The sequence below is a fragment of the Microtus oregoni genome, unplaced genomic scaffold (assembly GCF_018167655.1).
Source record: "Microtus oregoni isolate MIOR12 unplaced genomic scaffold, Mior012 000018F_ref0000195, whole genome shotgun sequence".
In the NCBI taxonomy this organism is placed as follows: Eukaryota; Metazoa; Chordata; class Mammalia; order Rodentia; family Cricetidae; genus Microtus; species Microtus oregoni.
In genome coordinates, this window is record NW_024543077.1 from 6,578,226 (window position 1) to 6,593,705 (window position 15,480).

The following is a 15,480-nucleotide window of genomic DNA, read 5'->3' on the forward strand; positions in this document are numbered from 1 at the left end:
TCGCTCATACCCTACTGAGTGTTACATAATAACAGAGAAGAAGGGATGCGTAGGAAAGGAAATGAGCTTGCCCTCCTTTGGCTTCCTGGGGACACGGGAGCCTGAGCTCTGCGGTGCCCCAGGACAGGCTCTGGCTGCGGGAATAGGGAGATAGGGCCTTGCTGCCTCAGCAGCAAAGGAATAAAGAGCTCCTAGTGATGGCAAAGAAAGATGGGAGGTTAAGGCGTCTGCTTTGCTCGGGCTGGGAATGCTCCAGGCGAGGAGGAAAAAGGCACTCAACAGAAATGAACGGTGCTGCGGGCGCTAGATATAAAAATCTGGATTCTTTTAGAGTGGGATGAGGGTCATGTACAAGTCCTGTTAGGAAACTGGGGGCCTGACTGTCTCAGACGGAAGATGAGGAGCCAATGAGAAGATGCCCTCTGTCTCAAAGCAGGCGGCTTTGCCTCGTTCTGGGAGCCACACAAGGACAGAAGCAAAGAACCAGCGAAGAAAGCGGTTCATCACAGTCCCTGAAGGCAACCCAAACATGAAGCTCGCCCCTGGACACGGGGTGATACTTTAGTCCTGCGGTGTGTTTTGCCGTCCATGTAGGAACATCTACTGTGTATTCCTCTCTATTTACACTTCTGTTCCTTTCCCCATGAAATTTGTAAGAGCAGGGTATACTGTTCATTTCCGGCGTCTTGCCCAAGCACCGAGAGCAAACACTATGCTATTTAAGGGTACATGTAGTAAGTGCCGGACTCAGATCTTTGTGGTATCTTTTCTTCCCTGTAATGACCACCAGGACCCCAAATCTACACCCTTCATTATTCAGCCATAACTGTCCTTCTTCTTGGATTTTCCTGCTGTAGATGCTCCAAGTGCACAGCCCTCCTGAGACTTCTCAGTCATTTACCAGGAGAGCGAAGAATGAAACACAGTAACTTGGATGTAACTGATGATTGAAAATTGTGTGCATGCGTGCAGGCTCATTTTGAAGGCCGCTGTCCTCACTGTTTTATCCACAGAAATTACTTCTACGAGATGTCACAGAGGATGGGGAGAGGTATTAGGCTTGCTTTTCCCTTTAGCAGCTGGGTGCGTAATTCTCGGGCCCTGAGCTCATCAAAGGACTGAGAGGGTTCAAGGTCCTCCGAGGCCACACACAATTTAAAACTCCTATTCATGTTTCAGATGATGAAGTTGGAAAGGATGTATTGGGGGGGGGGGGCGGGGGTTGGAGCAAGGGAAACCAGATTGTGAAGGGAAGTGCCGGGGACCAAAGTCTTTCAAACTAGACTTGATTTCGCTATCATTGCTCGGAGTCTTAGCACTCCGTGTTGTGTTTTATACACCCCCGTGATTAAGTTTCCATAGAGGAGGTGACAGTGTCAGGAAGGGACACAACAGAGGTACACTTGATATTAAAAGTTCAAATAACCCCGAAGATCTTCCAATAGGAAGGCAGACACATATGCAGGCTTTAAGGCAAGGCAGCTGGGTGCGTTAAATGGCAGCAGGAGATTCAGTCCGGGATGATCGGCACCTGCTTCTCCCTCCTTTGAGGACAAATTGATTCATGACTCTGAATTGGAAAAACTTGCCTGAGATTGCATTCTACTCAAGGCTTGGACTTCTCCAATGACTGCCTTCAAGACTCTAAGACGACAAAATGTAAGCTTTAGATTCCAGGTCAGTTCGAATGGGTTATGCGTTCCAGCGTTGCCTTATAGGTCAGGTCAAATGGATTACACCTTCCAAAAATTTGCTCCATTTTATTTTGTGACGTGAACCACGCCAGCAACTCCGCTCCATCCTTATTTCCTCAGGAGCTTAGGGGCATGTAATTTAAATCCCAAAGATACCTTTAGAAGCAACCAGCTCTTTAAGTCAGCAAGAATAAAGATTGGCTAGATAGGAGGGCACTAAATTCTGTCACACGTCCATGTGACTATAGCTGATCATAATATGTATTTCAAATTACGTGGAAGACAGGATTTTAAGTGTTCTTATTGTAGTTATCTTTTGTTTGATATGCTAATTATCCTAATTTGATCATCCTACAATGTATACGTGTATGGAAATATCACATCGTACCCCATAAAAATAGAAGCATTGTCAATTAAAATGCAAATATCGAAAAGAAAAGGCAGGTTTTAAGGACCCTTGTAGACCTGCTATCTTACTTTGGAGATACCGTTGAGCCTCAGAAGGTAAAATCATACCAGATTATTCAGCCCCCATGCGCCCCCTAGGCTGGTGTCGGCCACGGTCAGTGCCCCCTGGCTTTACATGGCGGTCACTTACGCCTGCTTTCATAAATGGCTCTCGATTTCTCATAGAGCTCATATGGGTCAGGCTTCCGTGGGTCAAAGGCCTCTGTTGAGTCTGGAAAGGAGCTCCTGTGCAGGGCAGGTGGGAAGGGCAGGTTCTGTGGCACGGCCGGAGCAGATAAACTTGTCTGAGGGCTGCCCTGAGTCTCCCACCGGTCCATCGTCTGAAAGGAAAGAAGAGAGAATGCGACTGAGGATGGATTCCGCCTGGCTGTTTCCCCTGCTGCTTTCATAAAAGACTTTCTTACCATGTGAACTTCTGTCCCCAAGAAGAGTTTGGTACACATGACTCGAAGGAAGAGAATCTATTTCTACGGAATCACGTAAGTGAAAGTGGTCCTTGGGGTGTGAACGTATGCTCTTAACCTTGCTGCATAGCAGCTAGGGATCTATGGCAAACTCCTCATTTCTTTGATGGTTTCCTTTATAAAAGATAGAATGTATCCCAATATCATTTATGGATGTATATTCAGGAAGAGGTAACATCTGCTCTTTTTCTGCCAATGGTTCCAATTTATCATACCACCTCCCTAAAACAGAAAATGAAGTAGACTGTACTTGTTCGTTTATCACCTGTGCACATCTTAAGCCCCTCTCACAGCTGAACATTTTATCGCTTCTTCTAGAGTTTGTATATATAGCCCATCCGGGAGCAATGGACTACATCCTTCTCGGAAATCCCATTCACTGTGGGTGTGGGAACGTGTCCCCTGAAATGTACCTGCTGGCACTATAGTGAAGTGCTTCCTAATTGGCCATGCATGGGGACATACATGCAGCTAGAGCCAATATTTGCCATGCATGGGGACATACATGCAGCTAGAGCCAATATTTGCCATGCATGGGGACATACATGCAGCTAGAGCCAATATTTGCCATGCATGGGGACATACATGCAGCTAGAGCTAATATTTGTCATTTAGCGAGAAGGCTCTTGTCATGGCCAGTGTCACCTTTATTCAACTAGCAGCCCTTCCTTCTGCCTCTTTCCTTTGAATCAGCAGGCAGTCCCTAGAAAGTATAATGATGGGAGCCTCCTGCCTGCAATTCTGGGCGGGGTCGGAGTACGGTTCTCTCGGGATCCAGGTCAAATTCCCGTCAGGCTGTGGGTTCTGCTTACTTTACTCTCTCCTTCCCACACCCTTTCTTGCTCTGAAGCTCTGCAGACCCCTCTCCATTTCTTCTTCTACCGTCCCCCCTCACTTTACCTGGACACTAGATGCACATAGGCATCTCCTTTCCTAGAAGAGCTGTCCCAGCCATTGGGGTGATCCTATTCAATGTCACGCCCTGCTCCCAGTATCGTTTGCCACTACCGGCTCCAAATTACAGGTCCCGTATGTGGTAGGTATTCAGAAAGCACCCTTAGTGAATGGATGAACTCGTAATTAAGATATGGACTCCTAAAAATCTGACGAACTGATATGGATATAAAGCTTTCTATTTTTTACTTCGTTTTCTTGCTCTTGTTTTCACACTGGTTATATTTTGGTCAGGATTCCACCTTGTCATCAATACTCTTAAGGCTGGAAGGGATGTGGGGGACCACATACCCCTGTCCTCCTAGACATGCCATGGGTCACGGCGGGGGTCCCTCCGGCCCATCCCCCCACCTGGAACTGTGGCAGGGGTTCCTGTGGAAACTAAACATTGCAGACTTGGGAATAAGTAGGTTACTGACTTTAATTCGCTGAGACTGAATTTAAATTGTTTCTGCATGGGATCCGGCCCAAGATTTCATTTAGATGGTTTTTAGAGCGAGCGAGGATGAGTTCAGCTGTTTCATATTAAATATAATCTCTAGAAGCACAAAGAGGGTAATAATTGGCTTGCCTGAGGTCTGACAACAGATCTTGGTCAGAACTAACTTATAGTTCTAGCAGGGCTATTTGTTTAAACCAGACGCTTTCGGGAGGGATCTTGTAAGTATCATAAAAACCGGAGTTAATTTTAACCTCACTGAACCGTTAGCTTCTGCTTAGTAAAAGCCCTTAAATGTGCATTTTGGACTCAGTGGAGATGTTCATACAGGAAGCTTCCTTTTCATACATAATGGTGACTTTGCTATGGCATTCCCGGTCACCACTGCGTCTAAAGGCATCTTTCTTAAATGACCTGTCTACCTGCTTTTAGGTGCCACATGGACACATTCCAGCTATGGCTTTCTTAGTTCTGATTCCACACTTAAGATGTGGAAAGCTTTAACGTAAATATGGCAGAAGTATGGTCTGAGAGGGTTAACATACTACACGCCAACACGGGGTTCAAGAAGTGCGTGTTTTCCATCTTCCACTGTGGGTTTTCTTCCAGCCACATGTGATTCACTGCTGTGCATATTCCTCATGTATAACCCCGGGAGGAACGATGCTTCGGGTGAAATATTGATGTTTCTGACACACAACCCTAAAGCTACAGAACAAAGAATGCTTTGGGCATTTTAGGGGCCAGTTTCTGTGGAAGATTGGCGAGTTCTACATTTTCTACAGCACAGAGACTGGGAAATGAGTCAAGAACCCAGCTAATGCTGAGGAAAGCATTCACAACCTCCTGCACTGACTCTCCTCACACGGTGAGTCAGTCTGTCAGCGGTGCTCGAGAAAAGCCCTGTCTCTGGGAAAGGAGACCTCTGGTCTTTCTCCCACGCTGCTTCTCGCCTGTTCCCTCTAAAGAGGCTCCCTGAGATCTCCACCCAAGATGCTACTGAGGAAAGGTTTACCCTGGCTTAGAGGCACCCTGTGCTGAGGCTGGAAGGTCAGTTCTGCTGGCTCCACCTTGTGTTCTGAGAGACCTTGCTTTCCAGATTCCATGATACCTTGAATCCGGATCCGGTTCCATTCCCCAGTTCTTACTCGTTGTGCCTGCTCTCTTCTGCTCTTGGGTCTGGGGTCCTTGGCAGCTTATCAAACTTGCCAGGCATTTACCCCTCAACTGGGCTTGCTGGGACTCTCTGTTTTCTCTCTGCAGTGGCCTGACTAGACTTTGTAGACATCTCACCAGAGTGACAATGGAAATGAAGTTTTTATGTGTGGGAGAAGTTTTGCTGTCTTTAAACTAACGGGTGGTTAATAACTAAGGGAATGGATAGCCAACACTATGGAGTCTCGGGCTCTGATAGAGTGGATAGAGACAACACAGTCTCCACCCAGACACCAAGCAGTAAAACAGAGGCGTTCATTTGCTTTACCCCAGTTTCTGATTCTTGGGTGTGCACAGGAATAGGACAGGATTCCCCCCTCAACAAAACACTATTTCTAGAATGTGTTTCCTTCCTTTTGAGAACATGATAAACACAGCTAAACAAGTCTAAACCTACTCCCGTACTACTTTAGGTCGGGCTGGGCAACACAGGCATTAGGTTTGATCCAATGTTTGAAACACACACTTAGATCCTGCCATGCAAAGACAACGAGAACTCATTATTAGTAGTGTCTTACTTATTAGGCCCTTAGTTTCTAAGGGCTGTTTGGTTGAGATCTAGCAGGAGGCTAGGTCTCATTGAGCATGCTTCCTCATGCTAAGTCCACCATCAGTTTTACTTAGAAGAAGGTGTCTGAGCCCAGATGCTGTGGATACACTGTATTTGTTCCAACGAACCACTTAGCACATTGCATTCATTTGGGGAGTGACTTACCCGTGAAGGGTTTGTGCACTGGCAGAGATGTTTGTAATCTTTAGCCCAATGTGTTGAAGTGCTGTTGTAAGCACTTGGCGTAGGTTAACTTAGAATCCCCACAGTAACAGAGAAATTACTCCTGTTTTACAAATAGAGTCTTTGAGATGCAGAGGCCTTAAGCAGCTTCTTTAAGGTCATAAACAAATCAGGAAAAAGCTCAGCACCTGAGCCCAGGCGGTGTGCTTGAGAGTCTATGTCCTAAACCGCTGGGTCTTACACAATGCTATCGTGGTCCTTAGTCCAGGGGTTTTGCATAGATACATGGAGAGCATGAAATCAAAGACCTTTATATATTTACTCAGCCAGCAATCTAGAAGTCCAGGCCATAGTTCTTGCAAAGATTCACAGGTTCAGGATTAATTGTATGCTGAGTTCTATAAAGTCTTTTTGGGAATTATTGACTATGGGTGTAATTACTATAATGATGGCAAATGCTGTAATTATGCCAAATGACATAATTTGCGCGACTGTGGTACATATAAGGAAATCACTAGATTGCAAAATTGTCGCCCCGTGATGAGGCTGCAAGGTTGCTGGTTAAATCAGATAAAGATGTGTCTAACCACAGGGCCTTGATCGGAGCTGGGGATGATGGGATGACATTATTTAGAAGCTGGGCAAGATAAGTCGTACTTCATTTCACGCATTTAAAAACACTTCTTTCAAAATTGCATCCATCACGACGTGATTTACGAAGTTCAAAGCAGCCCACTCTCCCTCTCTGTTGTATTCGGGAGAGCGGATGAGCAGAGTGGTAACTGAGGGTCTACTTTGTGAGGGTTCTGCTTCGCCACTCTACCTGTCCAGCTGTAGGCTTTAGATAGTCTATTAGGGGAGCAACCTCTGAGTCACGATAAAAGGAGATCCAGAAAAGCCAACCCAGCGAAGGGGACTTATGCCGTTAATACTGGCATAGCTTGGGTGTTGAATGTCCATGTATTAAAGACTTGGCCAAGAACAGCATGGGAAGTAGTGGGGCTTTGGGAGATGGAGCGTGTCAGAGTGTGCTAAGAGGACTGTATGCCCGCAACCCTTTTCTCTTCTCTTTTGCTCCCTGACCTGGGATGAAAGGAGCTTTCTCACTATGAGGTGATGCTTACTGCACATGCTCCGAGCATCAGGGCCAGCCCGTCATAGACAGAGACCTTCCAAACAGAGCGCACACAAGCAGTTCCTCTTCATGAGTGAGTTATTATCTCAGGCATTTTGTTACAGTGATAGACGGGTGGCTAACACGAGTCAGAGTTTCAACCTATGTAAAATTGCTAGCGAAAGTCTAACTAGTTTCCCATGTTGTCATAAGGTTTTAGCATCTTTGAAAGAGAAGCAGGACCAGAGAGGTTAGGTGATAGTAGAGGTTGCTAGCATCAGAAGAATATTCGAAGCACTATTCTGAGTGATTGTCATGTTTACAATGTAAATCACATAGAATGATACACATACTCATTATCTGTATAGAGCTAGGATATATGAATGCATGCGCACACATATGTTTATTTCTATAGTCATTAGAATGTAAATAGAAATGGAAATAAATTTCTTGCAGATCATATTTAATGTGCAGGAGAGGCCCCTCAGCACCGTAGTATGAATTAGTTTTGAAAACTTAACGTCACTACATGACCACATAGTATTTGTGATAGGAAAAACAACAGGTTTTCGAGTGTTTTGTCTCGTCATCCTGAATAATGCTGGTGTCCATTTCGTAAGTATATTTTAAAAGTGGGGATAATCGTGGAGATGTAAGGTGAGTGATTCTTGTATTGGGGGACAATGGAAGACAAAAGACGGGAAGTGGATGCAGATGTGCGTCTGTCTTCCTTTGGGAAGGAACAGTCCCCAGCACTAACTGTAAAGCCTAGCACACAGGATATTGTCATCTTTCTTCTGATTCAGCACACTTCACAATTCACATGTAACCTAAGCTCATCATATAGGGTGTGCATTAAAATCTGTTACCAAGTGGCCAGCACATGAAAACAGGTCATATTTACTATTCTGTTTATTGGTGTTGTAACATAGCTAATGAAGGATTCTAAGACATCAATCCTAAGAAGCAATTTTAGTACACAGAACATTTAAAACCAGGCATAATTATAGGAAATAAGTCAGCTTGTCCTTGTATTTGAGGGCAAGAAAGGACAGGAGAGGGCTGGAGAGATGACTCGGAGGGTAAGAGCACTGGCTGCTCTTCCAGAGGTCCTGAGTTCAGTTCCCAGCAACCACATGGTGGCTCACAACCATCTGTAATGTAATGAGACCTGGTGCCGTCCTTGCCAGCAGTACATTGTATGCTTAATAAAATAAAATAAAATAAAATAAAAAGAAAGGGCAGGAGAGCACGGAAGGCTTGTTCTTCTGATATTCTGGAATCTCAGGGGTGGAAGGGCATTTTAGGACACTCAATTCCCTCTTCATTTAAGGGGCTTACATAGTAAATGAAAATAAAGAAAAAAAGCATAGGAATTCCAACTTACAGGCTTTGGAGTTTTCCATGGAGAAAAGAAACCTGCAATAAAGAAAACAACATTTGAACTTGGGAAACACGTTCCTGCCACGCACAGACTGCACAATGTTAATCTGATGAAATTTCACTTCAGGTGAGATGAGAGCCCGGCAAACAATCCTGAATGACTTTGCAGCCTTCTTCAAGGAGCTCAAAAGAATTATATCAATGACTTTAAGGACGTCTCTCTTCATTTGGCTGCTGAGAATTCGGCGGTGCCCAAGAGGTGACCGACAATGGCAGAGACCCACTTTAAAAGGTCCAACCCTCAGCCCTTACGGGTTCTTGTCACCCAGCACGAGCAGGAGATATGGAGAGAGTAGGTCAAAAGTCAGACTTTTAGATGTAAATACCCTGGCTTGGAGTAAGAAATAATTCTGTGTTTATGGATCCATTTTATGTACTTTAGAAACAACAAATCTTTGTTATGCCTATCTTCAGAAATAACGACTCCATCTCCACCAAGACTCAGATCTTATTATTAAATCTTTCATGTTACTGTTCCCTCACTGATACAGGTTTCTATTACCCTCGTGCCCCAATCTAGCGCATGCCATGAGAAAGAAATGCAGTGTTTGCTTTGGAAACGAGAGTGGAAAGACGCTCCAACACATCGGTGCTGGAGCTGACGTATACGGCCCTAATGATCCAGAACAGAATCTGCCATACAAAGGAAAATTACTTTCTCCTCATATCATATCTTTTCCCCTTTCAACAATTTTCTGCTCATATTAATATTAGTTGGTGTCTAATAAAATGTCCAATAAAAATGAAACATTGAGACTATTCTTCATGCCATGTTTATCGTCTTTAAAGCCAAGACTGCCAAAACGTAAAGAGAAGACAACTATGACCCACTCAGAGAGAAAATCTGCAGACATTTGGATACTGAATGATCTAGATGTTCAAACAATCTAACTCAGGCATGCCAAAATACTAATTGTCCCCCAGTGCTCCGTTATGATGTACCGATGATCCCTTCCAAAAGGAAGAGAGGGGACTGTGCAGGCCAGCATGTTTTACGGCTTTCTGTGGGACAGTTGGCGCACTGTTCCCATGTAACCAGTATCCGGGTAGAGTCGACATTTGTCCCGTATGCTCTGTGCCTTTTGTGTCTCCTTTTCTATCATGAAACAACTTCAGATAAATGTGTAGTTTGGTTATAAGGATATATATATATATATATATATATATATATATATATATATATATATCTGAGGATAAAACTGAAAGATAACATACATTTCTTTCCTTGATCACTGTATAAAATGATGACGACAACCCTAGAACCCTGAGTTTAAAACTGGGGAAAAATCAACCTGCTCACCATTTATTGTATCTTTGGAGGAAATGTCAATCAGCGTTTTTCTTTTTGAAGAAACGATGTTGTTTATACACTTCTACAATGTCCGAACGTTCAGATTTCCTTGGCTCCTCTTATCCTCTCTGTCATCAGGATGCTGGGAGATTTGCCAGGGACCGGACGTTCCTCTGACTTTGACGCAAAAGCGCTGAACAATGTTCTCTACTGTGGAGCTATTGTCTCCACATGTCACAATGCTCTTAAAAATTATTCTTTTTCTTGCAGAAGCTGTATGATCACCCGAGGCCTCAGCAGCAGTTATGATGGCAGAACTAGGATGGTCTAAGAGGGGCACGGACCAGGAGACTGATTATAAACCCACCACAGCACCACTGCTTCCCTTTCCTCTTGGGAAGACTTCTCGCCAGGGCAGGACCCATGACTTCTTCGCTGTTCTCATTATAGCAGCTTCTGGACTGTGCCTACTGCTGAGAAACCCCGAGTGGCCAAGGCTGCCCTCTCTGATTATTACCAATGAGGAGTTTGGAGATAGGTAAGAGGAAGGTACCAGAACATACTTCTTAGAAGCAAATAATAGGCACTTTTTTTTGTATCTCTTTGCCAAATTGTTAATCATGCTACAAACATTTAAATCAATCTGTCTAAAAACATGTATCTCAGGTACTCTGCATTTAGCTCTGATTAGGCCAGAGGGTCCATGCTTTTACATGATTAGCCTCCAATCTTCTTCTCAGCTTCATTGATAGACACGGAAATACTATAATAAAGTGGGTCAAAATATCATATATTATAAACATATATAAACTATAATTTCCCAAGGGAACGGCCTCCCTAGGAAACCCTGCTGATTCCAGAGAACATTTAGAGAAAAGCATCACAAAGAAACAAATAAAACCTTTGAAGTCTTTTCAGAGACATTCGAGTTCTTACCCTGAGGTCTGTTTCTGATTTTGTTTTCTGATAAGACACGATCACAAACTTCCAGCGTCTGGGAACCTTATATATATGGACACAAGGACACACTTACACAGGTGTGGGTAGTGACTGTATGCAGCAGTTTCCACTGGCACTTTTATTTACAAATTGCTTGTTGCATTTTGTTCTTGCGCGTCACCTCTTCCCCTGGTTTCCTGAAACACAGGCTTTTCACCTGGAGCCCTAGCTTCCCCTGTCCTGTGTATTTCACTAGGTTGGATGAGACAGTTGCTTGTGGCCCTCTAACTGCTCAGGGAAACAAGGAGAGATACAAACTCCTTTTCCTCAGGCCTTTTAGAGCTAAGACCATTTCAGGATAAAACCAAGGCTATAGGAATCGGGCTCTTTTATGCTTTAGTTTCTGGCTTGTAGTTCCTCACTGCGATAGCACACGCAGAATAGAATTGTCCCCAGGGACTCAAGTTTTGTTTGTCTCGTAACAACCATGTGGGTCATTTACTGCCTTTCATGTTCAGCTGCATACAACTCTGTATACATACAAATTCAAACACATGTCTTCAGTTTTGAGACAACGAAAGCAGAGAGCTTCAAGGAAGCACTGAATAAAACACGAGTAGTTACAGATGAGAGACTTTATCAGATAGACAGGATAGGGAAATCTAGATACATTCTCATAGAAAGTGCATCAGACACATGCCATTCTAGAGACATATCAAACTCAAATATCATCTTTAACTCTGCCTAGAAGTGTGGTAAGAAGGGCAGAGAAAAATCCAGCCAAAAAAAAAAAAATAGCTTAGGTAAGAAATTCTGTTCATGGAGCACACCAAGTCGACTAAACAGGACAATGACGTCATACTGAAGTTTAAATTGAATTCATATATGTCAGTTAACCACAGCTTAAAATAAGGCATATGGCTGCTAGATAAGATATAATATGTCTAAATAAATTTAAATTCCCAGTAAGCAATTTTGCCTAAAAAATTATCTAACCCAAGATTTGTACATGAAAACACTTTATGACGTTGAAGCAAGAATCTGAAAAAGACACCAGAAGGCAGAAGGCGCTCGACGCCGATGGACAGGCAGGATTGGTATCGTGAAAATGGCCCTCCTACCGAAAGCACGTACAGGTTCAACACAACTGTCTACATATACCACTGCAATTTTTCTCACAAAATGAAAAAAAAAATTTTAAAAACACAGTGAAAAAAAAAAAAACCAAAACCAGCACCTTCCACAAATGGTGCTGGCCAAACTGGATAGATACATGAACACAGTGGAAAAAAAACCCAGCACCTTCCACAAATGGTGCTGGCCAAACTGGATAGATACATGAACACAGTGGAAAAAAAACCCAGCACCTTCCACAAATGGCGCTGGCCAAACTGGATAGATACATGAACACAGTGGAAAAAAAACCCAGCACCTTCCACAAATGGTGTTGGCCAAACTGGATAGATACATGAACACAGTGGAAAAAAAACCCAGCACCTTCCACAAATGGCGCTGGCCAAACTGGATAGATACATGAAGACAGTGGAAAAAAAAAACCCAGCACCTTCCACAAATGGCGCTGGCCAAACTGGATAGATACATGAACACAGTGGAAAAAAAACCCAGCACCTTCCACAAATGGCGCTGGCCAAACTGGATAGATACATGAAGAACAGAAGCTGATCCTGTCTTTTGTGCTGCGCAAAACTCAACTCTAGAGGGGTCAGGGGTCAAGGACCTCAACATGGGACCTGATACTCCTGAACCCACAGATGCAGGAAAGGACTTTCTGAGCAGATCCCAATAGCTCAGGCGTGAAGGCCAACCATTGGCAAATGAGACCTCATCAAACTCAGAGGCTTCTGTAAGGAAGGACAGTAGCCTGTACATCAGGCAGGGTTAGTATCTACACTATAGAAGGAACTGAGAAACTAAACACCAAGAAAACAATCAACCCAGTTAACAATTGGGGGGCACGGAACTAGACAGGGAATTTGCAAGAGGAGGAATACAAATGGCTGAAAGGCACTCAAAATGCTCAACATCCATAGCTATTAGGGAAGTGCAGAGTTAAATTACTTTGAGATTTCAGCTTACTCCAATCAGAATGGCCGGGGCAAAGAGAAAGTTGCGTGAGTTTGTGGCATGCCCTAAATGCTTACAAAGAAAGGAAATATAGCAATACTTTGTAATAGAATTTTATGCATAGATGATATAGGGTTAAGTGGGAATTATGAAACAGGGAGAATAAAGTTGGGTAGGGAGGACAGAATGGAAGAGGGAAGCTGTAGTTATAGATATCACCAAGGACTTAAAAAAAAAATGGAAATCTACCCGTTTTAGTGCAGAATTCTACCAGACTTTTAAAGAAGAGTTAACACTAATACTCTTCAAATTATTCTACAAAATAGAAACAGAAGGAATATTGCCCAATTCATTTTATAAGGCTACAGCTACCCTGATACATAAAATACATAAAGACCCAAGAAAGAAAGAAAATTTCAGACCACTTTCTCTTATAAACATGGAGGCAAAAAGTCCTCAATAAAATACTAGCAAACTAAATTCAAAATCACGTAAAAAAAAGATCATCCACCACGATCAAGTAGACTTTATCTCAGAGATGCAGGGATGATTCAACATAAGAAAATGATAAATGTAATTCACCATAAAAACAGACTTGAAAGGCAAAAACCACATGGCAACGTAAATATCATCTTTTAAGGAGAACTTCATGACCTTTGATTGCCAATTAAGCTTCCTTGTTTGTTTCCATTGCACCCCAAGTTTGTCTTTGGGGTGGTGGCTCATTCCTGTTTGTGCTTATATTCTGCACTTTTAAGTGTACAATCTACTTAATGTTTGTCTCCCTTAAGAGAGTAGGGGGTGTTATTCAATTCCCTGTATTCCTAATGGTCCAGTAAAAGCAGATGCCAGGGCAAAGAGGGATGCTGAGGCTATCATGGTAAGGTTTAGAGTATAGAGAAAGGCTTGCAGCTGGGGGTGAGATAGCCAGGTTGAGTAGAGAAGAAAGAAGAGAGGACACCTGGCTGGACCTCATGAAGCCCCAGCCCCCAAACACATGCAAGGCATTGATACCCTTCCATATCTTTTTTAAAAAGATTTTTTATTTATGTGCGTGTTCCTGCCTGTATGCGCTCAGATGCACCACCTGCGTGCAGGTGCCCGCAGCAATCTGAAAAGAGTGTTGGTTTCTCTGAAACGGCATTTGCAGATAACTGCACATAAGCCTGGTGTGAGTGTTGAGAACTGGGCCTGAGTTCTCTGCTACAATAGAAAACATTCTTGACTGCTGAGCCATCTCCAGGCCCGCTTCACAGATTCACAATTTAGAATAAGACAGCTTCTAAAATGCCTCCACCTATTCTAGGAAGGAGACTATCCCAGATGACCCTGCAGGTGAGGAGATAAATATGGGGCCGCCCAGAGAAGCAGGTACTTCTTGGCAGCCGGGATGAGAGTTAGCTCCCCACAGGCAGGCAAGACAAGGGTCCATGGTGAACTATGAGCTGGCCCTGCGATCTGGAAACAAAGAGAGTACGTACGCTTTCACTGAGGGCTGGCAGACCACCACGTTTGGAGATCAGGAACACCTGCAAGGTTGGCAGCTGCCAGCTGCCAAGCAAAGGCCAGCAGCTAAGAGAGCAGGCCAGAGATGGGCAGAGGGGTGATTCTGATGTGTGTCACCCCCTCAACCGTATGAACATCCCATATGCAACATGTGAGTCTCTTCCTGGTTGGGAAAAGGGGACATGCCAATAGTGTGCAGATACCCATTGGCACTGCACAAAATATGCCCAGAGGATTAATATCAAGAGAAATAGCCTCTCTTTATCCAGTCCTACAAAAAGCCTCCAGACATCCACTCGGTGGCAGCCCTCGAAAGAGACCTCTTTTCATACTCTGTAGTCTTGTTTTCCTACTAACTCTTGAGCTCCTTTCACTCTGGGGGAACTCGGCTTGTTTTCTTTATGTAATAAATCTCTCTTCTCTTTCTAATAAAGCTCCTTTGTAAACTTGCCAAGAAATTTTTTCTTTGTGTTTGGGGGACAAAATCAGTGGAATCCATTAACCCAGTGGAAGCTTTGGTGACCATGACAATCAGTGTTCTGGACCCCGAGTTAAGCCTATCTGACGTGAGAAAGTCTTCATCATTCTGAAAAACACCCCCTTCTGTTTCATGAGTACTTCGCTAATCAACATCTCTGAACGAAGAAAGTAATGTTGAAAAGTCTGAGGACATGGGAGAGTCACACAACGTAAGAGGAATGATGATGGGGGGGGGCTTTTCTGGGGCCAGGAGGTGTGATGGAAGTCCTTGAGTAGCTGGCTCCATCTCTGCTACTTGGCAGTGGGAATTGAGAGCTAAGGGGTCTGTGTGGTGGTTTGAAAGCAAAGGGCTCCATAAGCTCACAGGGAGTGGCACTATTAGGAGGTGTGGCTTTGTTGAAGTAGGTGCGTGATGTGGGATGTCCTTCTGCATATCTGTTGCTTTTACTCATTACTGAATAAAACTGTTTCAGCCACTGACTCAGGAGGGTAAAGCCAGGCGGAAGCCAGGAGACGCCATGTAGCTGCCGAAGAAGACAGGCCTTGGGTTTGCTCGGCGTGTTACCGCTGCTGGCTGAGCAAGTTCCCTAGCATTATAAAGTCTTAGATTTCTTGTATGTAACAGTGAGGAAACTAACGGTAAGAAGCAAAAATA

At 43.9% G+C, this 15,480-nt stretch overlaps 1 protein-coding gene across 6 annotated transcripts in view; it reads right to left on the minus strand.

Moving 5' to 3' along the window:
* Positions 1–15,480, minus strand: part of LOC121458759 (membrane-associated guanylate kinase, WW and PDZ domain-containing protein 2-like) — a 1,271,545-nt gene that overhangs the window by 152,476 nt on the left and 1,103,589 nt on the right. For all 6 annotated transcript variants that reach the window (XM_041668118.1, XM_041668117.1, XM_041668122.1 and 3 more), the window contains 2 exons: positions 8,469–8,500; positions 2,293–2,482 (listed from right to left, as the gene is read on the minus strand). In XM_041668118.1, coding sequence (XP_041524052.1) covers positions 2,293–2,482; positions 8,469–8,500 — 222 coding nt within the window. The remainder of the gene's footprint in view (positions 1–2,292; positions 2,483–8,468; positions 8,501–15,480) is intronic.